This window comes from Balaenoptera physalus (genome assembly GCF_965194825.1).
Source record: "Balaenoptera physalus genome assembly, chromosome: 4".
NCBI lineage: Eukaryota > Metazoa > Chordata > Mammalia > Artiodactyla > Balaenopteridae > Balaenoptera > Balaenoptera physalus.
Window position 1 is genome coordinate 137619200 of NC_138891.1, and position 23081 is coordinate 137642280.

A 23081-nucleotide genomic window follows, 5' to 3' on the forward strand; every position below is an offset into this window, starting at 1 on the left:
CTGAAACCTAACTACATTTTGGAGTTTTCATTTCTCTTCTGTGTGGTCCTTATGTTAGGGAGAACACTGCCTGAAACCGCCCGCCCTGGCCAGGCAAAGACAGCAACAAGTTGCATGAGTTATTTTATGACAGGAGATCCTAGAGAGGAACACGGAACTAACAAGCCAACACGAACCGGAAGAATACGGGAAAGGTCAAAAGAAGAGAGGAGATGCCAGTCCATATGTCCTACCAACCCCCCAGAGTCCTTCTCACTGGAATCCATCTTGGCTGAGCGGCTGCGTGTGCCACCAGAAAGGACCCTGAGTCAGAATGATTGGCCAGAGACAACCCAGAAACTAATCCCATCACCATAAAACCTGAGACTTCGAGCCACGTGGCAGAGCAATCCTCCTAGGTTCCCTTACCCTGCTGTTCTCCTCCCGGGCGCCCCTTCCCAATAAAGTCTCTTGCTTCGTCAGCACGTGTGTCTCCTCAGACGATTCGTTTCCGAGGGTTAGACAAGAGCCCATTCTTGGGCCCTGCAAGGGGTCCCCCTTCCTGCAACACTTACATGCATGCAAAGTAAATCTTTCTCCTGTTGGTCTGTCTATTGCCAGTTAATTTGCAAGCCTCAGACACTGAACCTAAGAGCATAGACGAAACGTTTTTCCCTCCTCTACTGTGTCCTCACCGCCCCCTCATAAGAAAGGTCCAAGTCCTAAGCGCCAGTACCTATGAATATGACCTTATTTGGGAATAGGGTTTTTATAGATGTAATTATGTGAAGGATCTCAAGATGAGATCACCCTAGATTAACCAGGTGTACCCTCAATCCAGTGCCAAGTCCTTTTAATGGAAAAGAAGCAGAAGCAGATACACAGAGAGACACAGGGAGGTGATGTTGGCCCTAGCGGCAGAGATTAAGGTGATGCTGCTACAAGCCAGGGAACCCCAACGATTGCCAGCAACCGCAGAAGCAAGGAGAGAGACCTGGAACAGATTCTGCCCTAGAGCCTCCAGAAGGAACCAACTCTGCTGACACCTTGATTTCAGACTTCCAGCCTCCAGGACTCCTTCCTTCCTCCAGGACTTCCGACTTCCAGCCTCTAGGACTCCTTCCTTCCAGGACTTCAGACTTCCAGCCTCCAGGACTCCTTCCTTCCTCCAGGACTTCCGACTGCCAGCCTCCAATATTCTTTATTGAGAGAATAAAATTCTATTGTTTTTAAGCCACCAAGTTTGTGGTAATTTGTTACAGCAGCCGCGGGAAACTAAAACATATGTGTTGGGGCAAGAAAAAAAAAAAAAGTGTTGCCACAGCGCAGATCATACTTGCTCTAGGTTTTAAGGGAGGGAAAGAACAGGACCTCATTATTGTTAGTCCGGGCCCTGGGAGGAGAGCAGATGTATTAGGGCCAAAAGAGCTTGTCTGCGGTTGGAGCATGCCCAGTGTGATACCAAATACCAGGTACCAAATACCTGGTAAAGTGAGTGCAAGATACCAGGTAAAGAACTAAGCTTTGTTCAAAACCAGTTACCAGGAGACGGAACTCTCCAACAGAACCACCAAAGAAAGTACATATTTGATTAGATCTAGAGCAGGAGTCAGCAAACTTTTTCTGTAAAGGGCCAGATAGTAAATATTTTCAGCTTTGTGAGCCATCTGGTCTCTGTCACAACTACTCAACTCCGCTGTTGTAAACTCTGCCATAGACAATCGGTAAACAAAGAGATCCAGCTGTGTTACAATAAAACTTCTTTAACATACTCCTCGGTATATACCCAAAGAAAGTGAAAGGAGATGTTCAAACAGATACTTTCATATCCAAGTTCACAGCAGTGTTACGCACAAGAGCCAGGAGGTAGAAACATCCCAAGTGTCCATCAACTGATTAATAGATAAACAAAATATGGTATATACAGACAGCAGAATATTATTCAGCCATAAAAAAGAAGGAAATCCTGTCACATACTACGACATGGAGGAACCTTAAGGACACGATGCTGAGTGAAATAAGCCAGACACAAAAGGACAAATACTGCTTGATTCTACTTACATGAGGTATCTAAAGGAGTCAAACTCTTAGAAACAAAAGTAGCATGGTGGTTCCAGAGGCAGAGGGGAGAGGGTAAAGGGGAGGTGTTATTCAATGGATATAGAGTTTCAGGTCTGCAAGATGAAAACGTTCTAGAAATCTGTTGCACGACACTAAATGCAGTTAACACTATTGACCGTACATTTTAAAATGGTTAAGATGGTAAATTTTATGTTATGTTTTTACCACAATAAAAACAAAGCAATGATGCAAGGTGAGTTAAGTTCTGAAGATCTAATGTGTAACACTGTGACCACAGCTAACAGTACTGTATGTGTTTTTCAAATTTGCTAAGAGGGTAGACCTTAAGTATTGCCACCGCTAAAAAAAAACAGAATAATTTAAATTTTTTTTTTTTTTAAGATTTATTTATTTTTATTGATTGATTGATTGCTATGTTGGGTCTTCGTTTCTGTGCTAGGGCTTTCTCCAGTTGCGGCAAGCGGGGGCCACTCTTCATCGCGGTGCGCGGGCCTCTCACTATCGTGGCCTCTCCTGCTGCGGAGCACAGGCTCCAGACGCGCAGGCTCAGTAGTTGTGGCTCACGGGCCTAGTCGCTCCGCGGCATGTGGGATCCTCCCAGACCAGGGCCCGAACCCGTGTCCCCTGCATTGGCAGGCAGACTCTCAACCACTGCGCCACCAGGGAAGCCCAATAATTTAAATTTTAATTTTAAAAAAGATGGTAACTGGGCTTCCCTGGTGGCACAGTGGTTGAGAGTCTGCCTGCCAATGCAGGGGACACGGGTTCGGGCCCTGGTCTGGGAAGATCCCACATGCCGCGGAGCGACTAGGCCCGTGAGCCACAACTACTGAGCCTGCGCGTCTGGAGCCTGTGCTCCGCAACGAGAGGCCGCGATAGTGAGAGGCCCGCGCACCGCGATGAAGAGTGGCCCCCGCTTGCCGCAACTAGAGAAAGCCCTCGCACAGAAACGAAGACCCAGCACAGCCATAAATAAATAAAAATTTAAAAATTAAAAAAAAAAAAGATGGAACTACGTGAGGTGATGGATATGTTAATTAGCTTGATTGTGGTGATTCTTTCATAATGTATATCAAATCATCAAGTTGTACACCTTAAACACATACAACGTTTAATTGTCAATTATACCTCAATTAAGCAGGGGGGAGCAATGAAGTACTGACACATGCTATAACAGATGAACCTCAAAAACATTATGCCGACTGAAATAAGCCAGACACAAAAAGACAAATGTTATATGATTCCACTTCTATGAAATATCTAGAATAGAAAATTACAGAGACATAAAGTAGATGAAAGGTTACCAGGTGCAGGGGGGAGCGGGAGGGAATGGGGACTTATTGTTTAATGGGTACGGAATTTCTGTTGGGGTGATTGAAAAAGTTTGGAAATAGATAATGGTGATGGTCACACAACATTGTACTCAATGTCACTGAATTATACACTTAAAAATGGTTAAATGGCAAATTTTATTATGTTACACCTATTTTACCACAATTTTTTAGAAGTCTGCATTTAGAAAAAAAATTTTATTTACAAAAATAGGGGCTGGCTGACCCCTGATCCAGAGTTTTCTGTAAAATGTGTTCTTCAGTCTAACACTCTCCCAACTGTAATATGTGTTCTATAGCATGTGTGTGTTATGACTCCAGAATTATCCCCGTGTCGCAGATTCGAGGTGGGAAGCTCTGGGGTCCTCGTCATTGGTCTGTGCCATTTCCTCATAGGTACACACTTATACACATGTGGAACATGGAGAAAGGCAAATTTATGTTGGGTTGTGTGACCTTAAAAAGCCTCCAAACTATGTCATTTACACTCTGCTGTGTACCTAAGAGGGCCTGTCTGATACAGTATGAAGACTTACAGGTTGGGAGACCTGTCACCATTCACTTCCTGGCCCTCAGATGCATCGTTTCTGCTCTCTGGGACTCAGTTTGATCAGATGATTCTCATTTGCTGGTTACATGATGTCCTGCACCAGAGAAGCACGTAGCCTCCAATGGAGCCCGCGTGAGAGGGCATCCCAGCATCCCAAGGATGGCCGCCACCATCCTTAGTCGTATTTTTATCCAGAAGAATAAACATCCTAGTAGAAGGAGATATGAAATGCGAAGCTTGAAGTCATAATTCAATGTACAAGAACCCGCAAACCGGTGCAGGTTTATTAGATGGCTAATAAAAATAAATCATGGTCATGTCTTTAAAATGACTTCTCATGTGTTGTGGTTACTTCTCGGCATACTGTAAATTAGCTGTGAAGGGCTACTTCCTGCCGGGATTTTTTTTGTCCCTCAAATATAAAGGGTTATAAGGCTAAAGAATGCAGACACGCATCATGTCTGCAGAAATCGTAAAAAAAGATCAAATGTAATATTTTCTTTCAACATGGACAACGGCTTTGAGATTTTCCATTCAGGCAGCCTTGAACACAGCCTCCAGCATTTGCCAATTACTCCTGACAAATACCATTTGGGCCTGAGTGATGTTGTAAGTGAAATAAAACAGTGGGAGGAAAAAAACCAGAGCATGATAAAAGGCATTTTTTTTGGTCTGCTGAGAACTTACTGTAAGTTATACATTCACAGGGGAAGGCCTCGCTTCCTGCCAGTGACAGGCCCCATGTGATCGAGAGTTCTAAGGTGACTTTTGTTTGACAGTAATAGGAAGAGAAGACAAAACTCAGTTTTCATGTCCCTTAAGAGTCAGCTCTTTTTTTCCCCTCACAAAGAAAAATATGTCTATAAACAAAGGAAAGGACACCAGGCACTGCCCCCACCCCATTCTGCATAATATGAGCTAATGGGTGAGAACAATGCCGTGAAATCAACCTGGCCAGAATGCCCTGGGCTGCCAGCACCTCCGACTGGCTGGGATCTGAGCTTGGAGCATGTCAGAACCTGCAGGGAACCCAGGCCACAAGAAAGAAAAGGCACAGCCAGCACTCAAAGTGCAGCTGTCTGATCCTTCCCACGCCCCATCTCTCCCGAAATCTCCTCCGCTCCTGAGGTCCTTCTGTCCCAGAACCCATGGGTGGCCTCAGATAAGCAAAGACCAAATCCATCCCCAGCACCACCACTGCCTCATTCTTCAAGGCACCAAGGAAACTCATCCCTCCACTCAACCTTAGTGCTGTAGGGAATCAGAAAGCAGCTCATGGAAATGGTCAGAAAGAAGCTGTAGGTGTATGAAGACTCCTTTATACTCCTAAGTTAACACCATGGCCCGGTCTGAAAGTCCCTGGACTCTTCCACTCGAGGCCCACCAGCCCCCATGCATTTGCAGTGGCTCAGTGAATTCAGAACCACACTGCTGCACGGGGATCTATTTTTTCCCCGTGAATGTGAACCTCAGAAATGGATGTTAGGGAGACTGGGGTTCCATGGCTGACTGCCCAGCAGCCGCAGCAAGGGGTGTGGGTAAGGAGCTGGGTGGTTTCCGTCGGGCCACCTCCCCTGGCACTTCCGAGGAATTTGGGAACAGCCGTCCCCCAAAGTCAAAGGGGCAAAACTATGATAATCGCCAAGGATCTGGCCTCGTGGGTCCTCCCAGCAGAGCCCCAGGGCCCCGCGAACAGCGCCCTCATGTCAAGGATGGGCGTCCCCCAACTGCGCCAGATGGCTTGCTGATGGTCAGACCGACTGGTCCAGGAGACTGGGAATTCTCTACCACAGTGGCTTGGACCTCAGAGCCAGCCACACTTCTGCGGCACTGCTTCTCTAGCTCCCAGTAGGTTCTGGGCAGGGCCTGAGACTCTGCATTTCTCACAAGCTCCTGGTACTGTTGATTCTGTTGGTCTCCAGACCAGCTTTTAAGGAGCAGGATTCTAGGGCAAACCACCCCAATAAAACATGCTGACAGTGCTTCATTAGCTCCCTGAGGGACATTTTCAGTGGCAGTGGCCTCCCCCCTAGACTCCTGCCACTAGCAAACTATAAAAGGAAGATGATGAATTCTAACAGTTGCTCACTGCCAATATTTTGCTCCTACTGGTATCAGAAACACTGCCTTGTAAATACAGACACAGAATATTTCCTTTTTCATACAACTTCTGCTGATGGCTGTGTCCATGTGCGCCATGGCTCCCAACCTGGGCTACGGTGTGGTCCCCTGGCCTGAATATTGAACCACAACAATCACAAAGAGCTCATTATCCCAACATGAATACTCTGAAGCGGGATCTGTTTCCCAAACAGCTAGCCACTACCAGTAAGGCCACTCAAATCAGAGAAACTGTCATCTGTAGTTTACTCCTCCAAATAAGAGGAAAAACTTCAATACCACAGTAAGGGCCTCATCCAGGTCTTGCTAGCACGCTCTAGATGAAATGCCCAAGAGAAAACAAACACCCACTCAAGACAAAGCTGGGATGTGTATAAATAGCAAGAGGGGTGGAAGGAGAAGAGAGTGAGAAGGGAGAAACCGTGATCAGAGCTCCCCTGATCTGCAAGTTGAGTTCATCTTGATGGGAGGACAGATCACAGAGGCACTGGGAAAGTCCAGCGGACCGAAGAGATCGTTTCAAATGAGGCCCCCCCAACACTGTGCAGTCACTAGGTAATGTGTGCTGGGTCACGTCACTGCCCCAGCCGTGTGGGATCTGGAGCCTGTCAGTCACCTGTAGACAGAGCAGTCCAAGGACACCCTGGTGTCATTTTCACTCTACTTTGAAGCTCTGTCCTCAGATCAAACGCATGCCTCTAACAACAGACAGGCAGCCCTCCCGTTGGTTGGGGAGAAGTGGCTCCTTTCCAGCTCTCCACCAAATGGACCACTCTCTAATTCTAGAAGCATCTGGCAGAAGAGGAGTCGAAGAGTAGCCCCCTTTTCTTTGTGTGGGTGTTCACTTTAAACTCCAAAGCGACCCCTTGCTCTTTTTGCCTGTAAGTCAGGACCTGTCTCCCTGCTCCCAGTGATGATAGAAATTAAAACCTGCTACCCGGTGTGAAAAATTAATTAAAACCTGCTACCTGGTGTGAAAAATTCTGGCCAGGTCCCTTCTCTGGCAGCCATCACCTTGAACTATTGTTTATCTGTCTGCGTTTCTCACCCAAGGAGATCCAACGGCCCACAAGAGAATATGAACTCTGCATTTTATCCCAGTAGCAACACATAGAGTTCTTTTTTGCCTTGTCTGGATCCTAACATCTGAAAAAAAAAAAAATGACACTCCCTGTTGCCTGATTTTGATGGTAGCCTCAAGGACCTGAGTCAGCATCCTCAGCCCAGCGGTCTTCTTGCGCCATCCAGTGTTCAAAGATGGAAGTGTCTCAAGCTCACTGCAAAGTCCCACAGATTCAGAGATCCATTTCATATTTTTCAGGCATCAACCATAACACTTGGGACACTCACAGGTACAGCTTGTTTTTAAAGCAGACTTGTGAAAAGAACTAAAAAGTACTGAGCCCCTGTTGTGGTCTGGCCACTCATATTTCACTGTCCTGGCTGAACTGAATGTTAAAGCATTTGTGCTTTGGATTAATCTGTACTCAGCATGGATTGGTACTATTTTAGAAATTATTTAGGCAGCATAAACTTGTTCAGTGGTACAGCAACTGGCATTCTCTCTCCTGCCTCCCAAAACTATTGTTAACTGTAGGCTTGAAAATCCAGAATGTTCCAGCTGGGAGAAGTTAAAGGAGCTTGTTCCTATAGCCCAGAGACTCAGAAAGGAAACTTCGGTGAACAGCAAAGTCACCTGAGAGCTTTAGGACCCCCCAGGATGTTGGCACACCGCAGACCAATTAAATCAGACCCTCGGGATGGGACTCCGGCCTCTGCAGTTTTTAAAGCTCTGCATAGGAGAGGGAGGTGACATCAGCAAGGTGGAGGGCTAGGAGGTCCCAATGTTCATCACCTCACAAAAACAATAAACAACTGCAAACCAACAAAAATAGCTCAGGGAAAGCTCTGGAATACAATGAAGAAGCATCAAAAATCCCGCAGAGCTCAAAAACCGAGGATGGCCATGTAAAAAAGTACAGGAAGCATTTTACCTGTGTTACCCCATCCTCAAGTCAAGAGCGTCTGAGTGCCAGGGAGATCACCCCCAGAGGAATTCCACCTCCTGGAAAAAGGAAAGCAGAAGCCCAGCAAGCCTCACCACTGTGTACGTCTGCAGCCTTTGCTACTGAGGTCTCCCCCAGTCTACACCAACGCTGATCCCAGCTGACAGAGCTGCCCGGAGTGCCCACAACCATGTCCCCTCCCTAGGGCTGGAGCTGTCACTGTCCTCAGAGGCCCCAGGCACTGCTGTGCCCCACTCTCTGGGATCAGGACCTCACAGTGCATCACCGTATACATGATGGGAGCCACGGCTGCCCGGAGCCCTGCTCTCAGTGTCAGGTCACAGCTTTGTGCCACCATTTCTGGGGCAGCCTCTGCTGCCCTGAGCCCCACCCTCTGAGTCTCAGGTCACACTCTGACCAGTACCAGTATCACACTGTTACTGCCCTGAGCCTCACACCCAGCTCCCAGGTCTTGGCTCTGAATCATCACTGATGGGGCTGCCCTGAGCCCCAACCCCAAGACTCAGGCCACCACTCTGAACCATCATTGCCAAGCCACACTATCAGTGCTCCCAGCCTGCCCCTCGGTCCCAGGTCAAAGCTCTGAACTGTCATTGCCAGAGGCACTGCCACTGCCCTGGGCCCTGCTCCCTGGATCCTAACACAAGGTTTTAACAAGCCACCACTAGGTGCTACTACCGTCCTACAACTGCCCCCTGGGGTCAAAGTTGGGACTTCAACCCACCATCTGCAGGCTGTGCTGCTACTGCCCCCTGCCCCCTGGGGCCGAGGACCAAGCCATTGCTGCACCTTGTCACCCCAGGGTCTGTGCCACTGCTGCATCACCACCCCCCGCCAGCCAGAGTCACTGTGGTGAGACCCAGAGACCCAGACCTTGGTTCCACAGGCCATCTGTACATGCCCACACCTTAGACACAAGGGATGCTGCCTCAGCAAGTGGTCCCAGGACTCCAGCTCCACTTCTACTGTTTGCCAGCACACCAGACCACAGCCAAGAGGGATCCCATTGGCTAGAACTTCCTCCCATGGGAAAAGCAGAAGACCCCAGCAACCTTCACCTCCAAAGTTCCCAAAAGCCTTTGTTGCCACTCCTACCCATAGGACCTTCGCAGTCTTGGCCACAGAATATTCCAGCAGTCTGCACCTACGATGACCTCAGCTGACAGAGCTGCATGGAGACTACGCTGCTGTGCCTTCCAAGAATGAAAGACACTATATTCCACCAGGCTAGCACCCTTGCAGCCACATTTAGGGGAAAGTCTTTTCCCACTGAAGCCAGTCCAAAAAGTGAATGCACCCTCAAATGCACAGACATCAATGCAAAGCCATCAGAAACACGAAAAAGCAAGGAAACATGACACCACCAAAGGAACATAATGATTTTCCAGTAACCAATCCCAAAGAAATGGAGATCTGCCAGTTACCAAAAAAAGATTTCAAAATAATTATTTTAGGAAGTTCAGCAAGATTTAGGAGAACACAACTTAACGAATTAAGGAAAACAATAAATGAACAAAGTAAGTTCAACAAACAGACAGACATTATTTTTTAAAAGAACCGAACAAACTCTGGAGCTGAAGACCACAGTGAACGGAATGAAAAAATGCAATAGAGCGCTGTTGAAGCTCTCAGGCAGAATAAAGAATCTGTGAACTCGGACTGGTGGTGCAGTGGTTAAGAATCCACCTGCCAATGCAGGGGACATGGGTTCAATCCGTGGTCCAGGAAGATCCCACATGGCGCGGAGCAACTAAGCCCATGCGCCACAACTACTGAGCCTGCGCTCTAGAGCCCACGAGCCACAACTACTGAGCCTGCGTGCTGCAACTACTGAAGCCCGCGAGCCTAGAGCCCGTGCTCCGCAACAAGAGAAGCCACGGCAGTGAGAAGCCTGCGCACCACAAAGAAGAGTAGCCCCCGCTCTCCGCAACCAGAGAAAGTCCGCACGCAGCAACAAAGACCCAACGCAGCCAAAAATAAAATTTAAAAAACTAAAAAAAAAAAAGAATCTGTGAACTCAAAGATAGATTTCTTGATATTATCCAGACAGAGGAGAAAAAAAATAGATTGAAAAAGACTGAAGAAAACTTATGTGAATTATGGGATACTATCAAACAAAACAAAACAAAACAAAAGAAGAGAGAGAGAAAAGGACAGAAACATACTTAAAGAAATCATAGCTGAAAAATTCCTAAATCTGGGGAGAGACACGGCCATCCAGGTACATAAAACCCAAAGGTCCATAAATAGATATAACCCAAAGAGATATTCACCAAGATACATTATAATTAACCTCTCAAGAATCAAAGACAAAGAGAAATTTTAAAACAGAAAGAGAAAAGAGACTCATCACATACAAGGGAATCCCAATAAGGCTATCAGCAAACTTCTCAGCAGAAACCTTGCAGGCCAGAAGAGGGGATGACACATTCAAAATGCTCAAGGAAAAAAACTATTCACCAAGAATACTTCAGCTAGAATAACTGTACTGCATTAATGAAGGAGAAATAAAGACTTTCCCAGAAAAACAAAAGCTGAGGGAATTTATCAGCACTAGACCTGCCTTACAAGAAATGCTAACAGGAGTTCTTCAAGCTGAAACAAAAAGACACTAATTAGTAACATGGAAGTATCAACTTCACTGGTAAAGGTATAGTAGAATTCAAAATACCCTAATACTGTAATGGTGGTGTGTAAGCCACTTTGAACTCTAGCATATAGGCTAAGAGACAAAAGTCTTAAAAATAATTATAGCTACAATATTTTGTTAATGGATACATAGTATAAAAAGTGGTAAATTGGGACATCAACAATATAAGTTGAGGGTGTGAGCAAGAAAATGTGTAGAACACTTTTATGCAACTGAAGTTAAGTTATAAGCTTAACAGTTATAACAACAAGATGTATTATGAAAGCCTCATGGTAACCACAAAGCAAAAAGTATCTATTGTATAGATACATAAATGATAAAGAAAAAAGAATCAAAGCATACCACTGTAAAAAAAATCAACTCACAAAGAAAGACAGCAAAAAAGGAAGAGAGGAACAAAGAAACTACAAAACAATTAGAAAGAAATTAATGAAATAGCAATAGTAAGTCTTTGCCTATCAGTAACTACTCTAAATGTAAATGGTTTAAATTTTCTATTTAAAAGGCAAAAAGTAACTGAATGGATAAAAAAACAAAACCCAACTATATATACTGCTTAGAAGAGAGTCATGTAAGCTTTAAAGACACAGGCTGAAAGTGAAGATATTTTATGTAAATGGAAACCAAGAGAGCTGAGACAGCTATACCTATATCACACAATATAGACTTTAAGTCAAACATTGTAATAAAAGACAAAGAAGGTCATTATATTGTTATAATGATAAAGGGGTTAATTAATCAAGAGGATATAACAATTGGAAACATATATGCACCCAGTATTGAAGCACCTAAATATATTAAACAATTATTAATAAATCTGAAGGCAAAAAATAGATAGCAATGCAATAATCGTGGGTGATTTCAATACCTCACCTTAAACAATGGGTAGATCATCCAGAGAGAATCAATTTTAAAAATGGACTTGAAAGACACTTTCAATCAAATAGACCTAATAGACATGTAAAGAACATTCCATCCAACATTCTTCTCTAGCACACATGAAACAGTCTCCAGGGTAAATCATGTTAGGTCACAAAACAAGTCTTAAGAAATTTAAGCAGACTGAAATCATATTGAGTATCTTTTCCAACCGCAATGGTATGAGACTAGAAATCAGTAACGAGGAAAGCTGGAAACTTCACAAATACGTGGAAATTAAACAACACACTTCTGAACAACCAATAGGTCAAAGAAGGAATAAAAAAATATCTAGAGACAAACAATAATAGAAACACAGCATACAAAAACTTATGCGATGCAGCAAAAGTGGTTCTAAGAGGGAAGTTTATAGCAATGAATGCCTACATTAAGAAAAAAGATCTCAAATAAACAACCTAACCTTACTCCTGAAGGAACTAGAAAAGGAAAAATAAACTAAGCCCAAAATTAGCATAAGGAATGAAATAAAAATTAGAATATAAATAAAGGAAATAGAGATGAGAAAGACAATAGAAAAAGATCAACAAAACTAAGAGTTGGTTTCTTGAAAAGATAAAATTGACAAGCCTTTAGCTAGACTAAGAAAAAAAAACAGATTACTCAAATTAATAAAATTATAAATGAAAGAAAAGACATTATAACTGATACCACAGAAATTCAAAGGATCATAAGAGACTACCATGAACAACTATATGCTAATGAATTAATTTAGAAGAAACGGATAATTTCCTAGAAACACACAACTTACCAAGAATGAATCATGAAGTAATAGAAAGTATGAACAGACCAATAATGAGTAAGGAGATTAAATGGGTAATCAAAAATCTCCAACAAATAAAAGCCCAGATGACTTCACAGGTGAATTCCACCAAACATTTAAAGAAAAACTAATACCAATCCTTTTCAAACTCTTCTAAAAAACTGAAGGGGAAGGAAAACTTCCAAACTCATTTTACAAGACCAGCATTACCCAGATACCAAAGCCAGACAAGGACACTACAAGAAAAGAAAATTATAGGTCAATCATCAGAGGATGAAAACAGATGCAAAAATCCTCACCAAGATACTAGCAAACTGAATTCAAGAACACATTGAAATGATCATAAACCATGATTAAGTGGGATTCATCCTTGGGATGCAAGGATAATTGAACATATGTAAATCAATAAATGTGATACATCACATTAACAGAATGAAGGATAATAATCAAATGATCATTTCAATAGATGCAGAAAAAGCACTTGACAAAATTTAACATCCTTTCATGGTAAAAACTCTCAACAAATCAACTGTAAAAGAAATGTTCCTCAGCATAATAAAGGCCATATATGAAAAGTCCACAGCTACATCATACCCAATGGTAAAATTTTAAAGCCTTTCCTCTAAGATCAGGAACAAGACAAGGATACCTACTTTCACCATTTCTATTCAACATAGTACTGGAAGTCCTAGCCTTAGCAATTAAGCAAGAAAAAGAAATAAAAGGCATCCAACTCAGAAAGGAAGTAGCAAAGTTATGTTTGCAGATGATATAATCTTAGACATAGATAACCCTAAAGATTCACCAAAAATCTGTTAGAACTAATAAATAAATTGCAGGATACAAAATCAACATCAGAAATCAGCTGCGTTTCTATACACTAATAACAAACTATCTGAAAGACAAATTAAGAATGCAATCTCATTTATAAAAGCATCAAAAACTATAAAATACTTAAGAATAAATTAAACAAGGATGTGAGAGACCTGTACTTAAAACTATAAGACATTGTTGAAACAGACAGAAGAAGACACAAATAAATGTAAATATATTCCATGTTCATGGATTGGAAGAACTAATATTATGAAAATGTCCATACTACCCTAGTGTTCTAGAGATTCAGTGCAATCCCTATCAAAATTCTAATGGCATTTTTCACAGGAACAGAAAAATAAACTACCTTAAAATTTGTATGGAACCACAAAAGACCCTGAATAGCCACAGTAATCATGAGAAAGAAGAACAAAGTTGGAGGTATCATAGGTCCTGATTTCAGACTATATTACAAAGCTATAGTAATCAAAAAAGTATGGTACTGGCATAAAAAGTCACATAGACCAGTGGAACAGAATAGAGAGCCCAGGCATAAACCCACACATATACGGTCAACTAATTTTTGAAAGGGTACCAAAAATCCACATTGGAGAAAGAATAATCTCTTCTAACAAATGGTGCGGAGAAAACCAGACATTTACATGCAAAAGAATGGACCGCTATCTTACACCACACAAAAAATTATCTCAAAATGGATCAAAGACTTAAACATAAAACCTGAAACTGTAAAACTCCTGGAGGAAAACATAGGGAAAAAGATCTTTGACAGTGGTCTTGGCAATGACTTCTTAGATAAGATATAAGTACAGGCAACAGAAGCTAAAATAAACAAGTGGAACTGTATCAAACTAAAGAGCTTCTACACAGCAATGGAAACAAGCAATAATTTTAAAAGTCAGCCTACAGGATGGGAGAAAATATTCACAAATTGTGTATCTGAAAATATACAAAGAACTCATACAACTCAATAGCAAAAAAGCAAATAATCCAATTTAAAAACAGGCAAAGGACCTGAATAGACATTTTTCCAAAGAAGCATACAAAAGTTATATGAGAAGGTGCTCAACATCACTAATCATCAGGGAAATGCAAATCAAAACCACCTCACACCTGCTAGGATGGCTATTATCAGAAAGACAAAAGATAACAAGTGTCAGTGTGGATGTGAAGAAAAGGGAACCCTTATACACTACTGATGGAAATGTAAACTGATACAGCCATTATGGAAAACAGTATGGCGGTTCCTCAAAAAAGTAAAAATTTAACTACCCTATGACCCAGCAATCCCATTCCTGGGTTATACCTGAAGGAACTGAAATCAGTATCTCAAAGAAATATCCATACACCCATGTTCACTGCAGCATTATTCACAATAGCCAAGATATGGAAACAACTTAAAATGTCCTTCAACAGATGAATGAATAAAGAAAATGTGGCACATATATACAATGGAATATTACTCAAACATAAAAAAAGAATGAAATCCTGTCATTTGCGACAACATGGATGAATTTGGAGATAACCCAGATCGAGAAAGACAAATACTTATGTTATCACTTATATGTGGAATTTTTTTAAAAATCCAATTTCCTAGAAACAGAAAATAGAATGGTGGTTATCAGGGGTTGGAAGGAGGGGGAAATGTCAAAGGGTATAAATTTTCAATTATCAGAAGAATAAGTTCTGAGGGTCTAATGCACAACATGGTGACTAGTTAATAATACGGTATTGTGTACTTGAAAGTTGCTGAAAGTAAATCTTAAGCATTCCCACCACACACACACACACACACCCAGGCACACAATGAGTTAACTGTGTGAGATAACAGATGTGTTAATTATCTTGATCTTGGTCATCATTCTACAATGTGTATGTATCAATATATCAAATCATCACGTTGTACATTTTAAATACATACAATTATATTTGTCAATTATTCCTCAATAAAGTTTTTTTTAAAAGGCTCCACATGTGATTCCCTTGAATGGTTAAGGCTGCGAACCGCTGGTCCCACCTTCACTATCTGAGGCTCAGAGGCCAGTCACCCAGGACACTGAGTCCCAGAGACGACCTGAGAATCGAAGGTCTGTGCTGCCCATCTCCAACATGTTCTATACTTGACCTGCTTCCTCAATGACATCCTGAAACCCCCTCTCCTCTTAATCAGTTTAGAGTCTCCCTTTGTGGAAAGGGCAAAGTTAGAACTGCAATTACTTACTGCCCTAATAACTGCTTAGTAGATGCTTTGCAGTCCTGGGTTTTGCCTCACCTTCTGATTCTAGGCACCAGAAGGCATCCAAATGCTTGTGGCCAGAGCTGCAGAGCTGGACAGGGACCCTTGAGATCAACAGGGACCCTCACCCCAGGACAAATTCCTCCAGAATGGGAGAAGCCTGCCTGGCGGGACCACTCTCCCTTTCTTGCCCCTCTAATAACACCTGCTGCCCTTTATGGGATGTGGGTCTTCACAGTGAGTGGGAGAGGCTGGAAAACTGAAATTCGACCATAAAAAGTCAGGCTGCAGGGAGAGGGCTTGGCCCGCAGGGACTTCCGGGCAGGCCTTCTTTCTCCTCAAAGCTCGGTGCTGCCGGTTCCTTGTGGCCAATGAGGTCGCCCATTATAACACAAAAATGAGACACAATAAAAACTGCTCTGAGGTGGCCCATCCCTACCCTGCACCCTAGGCTGCCCATCTCTGGAGGCAGAAACAGGTGTGGCTGACAGGTGATAGACTTGAACTCAGACACTCCTGGGGTCAAACCCCAACTGTATGATGTGGGATAAGCCCCCTGACCCCTCTATGCCTCAGTTTCTTCACATCTAATAAAGATATAATACGTGTGTCCCGGAGCCACCGTGAGACCAGAGGAGGGGCTGAAATGAGGACAGAGGCCAAACCCAGGAAGGACTCAGCTCCAGTGCGTCCCTTCTCCAACCCTTCTCAGGCTGACGCTACCGCTTCCCTTTCTCCTCCAACAGCCCCGCTCCCACTTTCTGATTCTTCCCTGGAAGAATACAGTTTGGGGAGTTCATTTGGGACAGTATCTGGATCTTACACTCTGGAAGGAGGATGCAGGAAAGCAGAAAGTCCGCTAGAAACGGCAAGAAAATGTGGGTTCTGATGCTAAGTCCATGGCCCAGAGCAAGCTTCTCACTGTCTGGGAGCTTCACCCACAAAATGAGGGGTCAGAGTGGATCACCCCGAGGACGTCTCTCACCGCCACCCTCTGATGCTACACATATTCAGAGGCCCAGGGTCACAGTCACACGATCCAGGGTCAGGGCTGTCTAACGCTTCACCTCAAGAACCTGCGAAATGACAACTGAAGCCCTGGGACCAGGGACCAGGGACCAGGGCTCAGGGTGAGGGCGCAGCCCCTCCTCTGGCATCTCTAGGTCAGTGGTTTGCAGACAGCGCGCCCTGAAATCACCTGGGGCCTCAACAAATACACATCCCCGGACCTACATCCCAGAGGCTGACTCAGTGGGTCTGGACTGGGCTCGCGCACCCTGGCTGTCTCTGATGCCAGGGTCAGGGGACCCCACCATGACAAACGTGCTCCTAATAAAGGCCCCTCCTGCCTGCGATGGAGCGCAGCCTCACCGCCACCCTCACATCACTCCACATTCCTTCTCTCCTTGGAGCCTGCTTCCTTTTCTCTAAAACGTGGCTAGTAACACGCCCTCTCGGGGTCAATGTGAAGTCAGGTTCCCTGGGCCCTGAGTCTGCTCTTCCATGGACTAAGGCGTCTCTGCTTGTCAAGAGAAGGCCAGTGGTCAAGTCAGGAGGGAGCGTGCTTAAACAGCAGGACCGCAGATCCCAGCCCTCCAAATGCCCGTCCAAGGGCGACCACTCCAGCTCCACTTTGAGTCCACGTGGTCCTAAGCAGGTGAGGGCAGGTGCCCACCTAAGCCCGCCCGTGCTTCACAAACACAGTCACAGCGGCACGAACTTTAGGAGAGTGGGGTATGGAGGTTGATCAAGGTTTGAATCCTAGCTGTGTGACCTCAGCAATAACTCTACCTTTCTGAACCTTTGTCCCCACATTTACAAAATCAGGAAAGTTATTACCGCACAGATCATTGTAAGAATTAAACAAGGTGATAAATGTCATGTGTGGGGCAGAGGACCTAACGCTGCCAGGCCTCTACCATCATCATCGGACTGACAAACCCTAGCCCTGCCTGTGAAAAAGTGTTAGCTGAGCCGAGAAGAGGGATAGAATTGAATTCCCTGGCGGTCCAGTGGTTAGGACCCTGCACTTTCACTGCTGAGGGCGCAGGTTCAATCCCTCGGCAGGGAAATAAGATCCCACAAGCCACACAGTGGCATGGCTAGAAACCAATTTAAAAAATTAAAAAAGAAGAGGGATAGAATTCTCCAATAGGTACTAACTCTACATTTTTTTAAAAAATAGCTTTATTGAAATATAACTCACATGCCATACCATTCACCCATTTAAAGTATATAATTCAATGGGTTTTAGTATATTCAGAGTTGTGCAACTATCACCACAATTTTAGAACATTTTCATCAACCCAAAAAGAAACCCCCTACTCTTTGGCTGTCACCCTCCAAGCCCTCTAGCACCCTGCCCCACGCCACAGCACCTGCTAATCTACTTTCCATCTCTACAGATTGGTCTATTCTGGAAATTTCATGCAAATAAAATTCTATGTGGCCTTTTGCGACTGGATTCTTTCATTTAGCATAACATTTTTAAGGTCCATCCATGTGGCATGTGTTGGTACTTCATCCTTTCTATGGCTGAATGATATTCCATTTTATGGGAAGACCACATTTTGTTTATCTATCCATTCATCCACTGATGGACATCTGGGTTTGGGGCTGTTATGAATAATGCTGCTATGAATATTCATGCTCATGTTTTTGTGTGGACATATGTTTTCAATTCTCCTGGGTATGTACCTAAAGGGGGAATTGTTGGGTCATAAAGTAACTCTATGCTTATCAACCTCTTGAGCCACTGCCAAACTATTTTCCAAAGTAGCTACACCATCTTCCTTTCCCACCAGCAGTGTGTGGGGTTCCGATTTCTCCATATCCTCAACAACACGTGTTATTATCCACGTTTCTTATGATTACTGTGCTAGTGGGTGTGAAGCGGTAACCTTACATTTTTCTTAAATCTTACTATATTTCTGTGAGCAGGTTTTTTTTAATTTTACTCATAGCCTGATGTTAAAACTACATGGAACAGAAGGAAATTAAACAAGAAAATATCCCCTCAAGGAAAGGTTACAACAAAATGATGAAGACAGAGAAATGCCCTCTGCAAGGTGAGGGGGAACAGCCCTGGAGAGACAGCAGATGGCACTGCTGTACATGACACATTGTATCGGTGTATGTGGTACAATGACCCTGGTGTATGTGGTACAATGACACTGGTGTGTGTGGTACATTGGCAGGGATGTAGAAAAGTGCATCAGGCCTTCCTCCTAATCTTCTTGTTCCCTTTAATTCACACATGACTTCCTGGACCTGTAAAACAAAGCTCTTTTCCAAGTAAACCAACATGGTGGCATTCCTGACAAAGCTCTATATTCAAATGTCAGCTGACAACCCAAAATAGGTTTTGTTATACTTTCCTCCTCGGGACAAAACTTACTGCGGCCCAACACTAATCTATCACAGAATATAGCTGCTGTTTACCAACTAAAGGAGGAGCTAAAATAAGTCCCCCATTTCTGTGCCCAGACTCCCCTCCAAGGGGGTGCCCAGGTGTTTCAGTGAAAGCCATTTTCACAGCATTACAGCGCTGATTTCCTGAAAGTCATTAACAGTCTCTGCCTTCAGGCAGAAGCACTTAAGGTGCCCCAGTCCGAGGAGAGTCTCCTCTATTTTCAGCTTGAAAGATTTCAGGAATGCCTCAAATCATCCTTCCCTTCTTGGTGTCTGCCCCCTCAGGCCAAGGCAGCAGTTGGAGGTTTACCACCCACAAACTCCGGAACCAGATACCAACAGGTGGGTGTACTACGAACCTCAGGCCTGCCCAAGGCCTAGGAGAGAGAAAACAAAAAAGGGGAAAGGAGAACAACGGCAGTGGTGGGGAGGGGCGGTACGTGGGAGAAGGGAGCAAACAGTTCTGCTTGTGAAGGACAGTGCAGGCTGCCCCCTTATGTGGGCAGACGTGGGGTGCTGGCCCTCACAGGGACTGGCAAGGGCGAGCCTAGGGAGGCGGTGTGTGGCCTCCCTGGGGTTCGCCCTGAGGGCCAGACTGTCCACAGGAGCCACGCATTTCTTGCAAAGAGTCTGAATGCATTTATACACCAAGTATCATATGCAAACTGAAAGTCTTATACTGCTGTTTTCTTTTTTTTTTAATTAATTTTTATTGGAGTATAGTTAATTTACAATGTTTGTGCTAGTTATACATATACATATATCCACTCTTTTTTAGGTTCTTTTCCCATATAGGTCATTACAGAGCATTGAGTAGAGTCCCCCGTGCTATACAGTAGGCCCTTATTATACTGCTGTTTACAAATAAGGGTAGATCTGTCATGGATGATGAAATAGCTCTCATTTGTCAATGTCTCTGAGTAGTTGCTTCTTGTCATTGCCCACTTTTTCTAACCACGGACAACTAAAGCACAAGTACCACATGGGTCTGTGAAGTTTTTCCTGTTGGGGGGCGAGGGTCTTTAATTTCTAAAGGTATAAAGCACTCTCAAGTAAGAATTAATATATTTAGGTCCTAAATGTCCACGAATAGGGGACAGGAAAAATAAATGATGCTGTAGTGCAGGGTCAGCACCCCACGGCCCGTGGCCTGTCTTGGTAAATCAAGCTTTACTGGAACACAGCCATGCGTGTCTGCACATTGTCTATAGCTGCTGTGCACTACAGTTGGGACAAAGACCATATGGCCCAGAAAGCTTAAAATATTTACTATTTGGTCCTTTATAGAAAAAGTTGGTGAATCCCTGGTATAGTGTATCATGAAACACACTACAACTATTAAAAAGCAGAGTCAGGGGGGACTCCCCTGGCGCGTCCAGTGGTTAAGACTTCGCCTTCCAATGCAGGGGGTGCGAGTTCGATCCCTGGTTGGGGAGCTAAGATCCCACATGCCTCATGGCCAAAAAACGGAAACATAAAACAGAAGCAAAGACTGTAACAAATTCAATAAAAACTTTTAAAACAATGGTCCACATCAAAAAAATCTTTAAAAAAAACAAACAACAACAACAAAGTCAACCTCAACTGCATCTATGAACAGGGAGAGATGCTCAAGATACAATAATGAAGATGTTTTATTTCTAACTCTGATCCCTGAGGTGAGTGGGCCCCGTTCACCTGTTTTTTGTTGAGCTTCACAAGAGGAATTCGCTTCTGGGGAAGGCTGAAAATAGGGCAGGGAAGACAGGACTCTGGGCAACAGAAACGCTGGGGCTGGGGCAGCCTCCGCCCCCCATGACCCATCCAGGGATCCCCGAGGGCTGAGGAGCGTGTACATCCCCTTCCCACGCTAGTTCTGAAAAGGATAAAAAATACTCCTAGGTAAGGACAGAGGTCAAAATATGACCATGGCCTTAGGTCAGTTTCCCTACACAGAGGCCCAGAATCAAGCAGACGACCCCACTGAGGCACGGCTGCGTTGGGTGGAGCTGGGTTCCCCCAGGGGCGAAGCTGAAAGAGCTGCGCAGGGCGCCCAGCCCTTCTTCCCAAACTGGCAGTCAGGTAAGCCCTGCCCAGCGAGGTGCGGGGACCCGCCCCGTCCTCCTGGAAACCCCCAGAAGCCTCCTGCAACGGCCAGCTCGATGCGTCCACGCCGGGAATGCGCGCGGGCCGAGCCGCTGGGCCCACGGAGCACAAGGGCCAGCCCCTCGCTCCCCGGGCAGGACCCGCTTCCGCCCCGGGACCAGCCACGCTGCGCCTGTGCGCTCGCGCCCTCCCGGGGAGGGGCTGGCGGTGGGACCCGGCGCGGCCACGTCAGCCCGAGGAGGGACCGGCTCCCGGGATGTTTCTCAGCACAGCTCTCACATCGCAGGGCAGGGCGGCGAGAGCGAGGCCGACCCTGTCGCGGACTCCTCAGCGAAACCTGCAGGGCAGCCGCGCGCCCACCAAGGCCTGTGGGCGAGGAGGGCGAGGAGGGCGAGGAGCGCGGCCGTCGGTGAGGATGGGTGAGGGGCGCGTACCCGAGTCCGGAGAGCACGTGGAATTCCGGACACTGACGCCCCCGAGCTGTGACCCGTGTCCCCCGGAGGGTCGGCTGAGAGGGCACCGTCGCTCTGCCACACGCTAGGTGTGGGATCTCGGGCCGTTTCTTCCCGTCTTTGTTTGTAAAATAGGGCGGCTGTGAGGCTTCCGTAAAACTCCGCGCATCAAGGCCCGAGCACGGGGCCTCGACCCAGCGACGCTAACGTTTAATAAACGTTACTGCCGTATGTTTCAACAACATCCAGTTTTTATAATACGCACGTATTTGCTTCTGGGATATATGATGACACCCGCTCTGATCCCCTCACAGTTGTTAATTGACGGGCATGAAAACGCTGTGAAAAGTATAAATCCAGAGCCAAGATCTAAAAAGTACTAATTAAAGCACACTTTATATAAAAACTATACTCAGAGTGCCATCAACAGCCTAAAGCGCTTATATTGTTTTTTTTTTTTTAAAAAGAAAAAAAAGGAAAGCAAAGCCTTAATTCAAAATGACCAAGTAAGCACAAAACTTTATCTCCTGTTCCTCCCAATACCCCCATTAAAATGAAGAAAAGGAGCAGAATAGAAGGGTTAAACACCCACCACAGAGAATGGGAAAGGGACACGGGCTGACCAGAGATTTGAACACATTCTGGGAAACTGTAAACAGAGGGAGGACTGGTGAGGCCCCAGGAGTCTCCTGCTCGACAAGGACGAACTCACTTCCTGCGCACAGAAATCACAGGGAGTCGGGCTGGAGGGGCCCTCCCCGTGAGCTAATCCCCGGTCCTCAGCAGGCAGGGGAGGCGCAGACGGGGAGGGGCAGCGCCACCCGGGCCTGTGCCGCAGGACCCCCGTAACAATCTCGTTTCCAGATGGGCAATCAAGGACCGAAGATTCGAAGTGCGTTGCTCTAGCTCAGAGCGGCGGGGGCGGAGCCCGGCTGGGAGCCAAGACTGCTGGGCACTGCCCCACACTGCCCCCTCCAAAGCCACCCAGCCACTCACCGCCACATGCCACAGGCCCCTCAGCCCTAACCCGCTGGCATCAGAGCATAGAGCAGCACGACGTCTTGTGCTTTTACGGCCGTGGGTCAGGTAAGAAGCAGGACGCCCAGAGGAAGACCACAAACGGAGCCCCGGGCTGACCCAGGCTCCCTCCCAGCCTCGCTCTCCTGTGAGAATTCATACGTTCCTTGGACGTCTTCCTCCAGGACTGCTATTTGCTTTGACAGCAACAGAAACACCGATGGGACGGAGTCCCCAGGACCTGCTCTGCCCCTGCAGATGCCCTTCAACGTCCCCAAGCAGCCACCGCTCCACCCCACAGACAGAAGCAGGAGGAGGATTATGCAGATAACTGTTTAATAGAAACCGTTCATTGACTGTAAATGAGTCTATATAAAATAAACCTTAGTTTAAAAATGTTTAAGAAGTCACACCCACCATTGGAGGTGATCACCTGCACTTCAGTGAAGTTACGTAAAAGCTGTCTGCAAACTGGTTAGGGTCTCGGCAGAGGCCTGGAGAATCTTCAGCTCTTCTGTCCACAGTGTTTCTACCAAAGTTAGTTGGTTTATCAAAGCCACTTCTTCATCTTTCATATGAGAAATCTGGAAGTTATTTTTAAATGATTTTC

At 45.3% G+C, this 23081-nt stretch overlaps 1 protein-coding gene and 1 long non-coding RNA gene across 2 annotated transcripts in view; one reads left to right on the plus strand and one right to left on the minus strand.

The window, feature by feature from the left end:
• Positions 1–23081, minus strand: part of SETD4 (SET domain containing 4) — a 586654-nt gene that overhangs the window by 541010 nt on the left and 22563 nt on the right. Inside the window, exons 11-12 of the mRNA XM_082458843.1 lie at positions 22889–23055; positions 3929–4150 (exon numbers count right to left, since the gene is read on the minus strand). Of these exons, the coding sequence (XP_082314969.1) occupies positions 22921–23055 (135 nt within the window). The 3' untranslated portion in view covers positions 3929–4150; positions 22889–22920. The remainder of the gene's footprint in view (positions 1–3928; positions 4151–22888; positions 23056–23081) is intronic.
• The window catches only part of LOC309659309, a 117314-nt gene that overhangs the window by 28747 nt on the left and 65486 nt on the right, over positions 1–23081 (plus strand). The gene's annotated exons all lie outside the window — the stretch shown is intronic.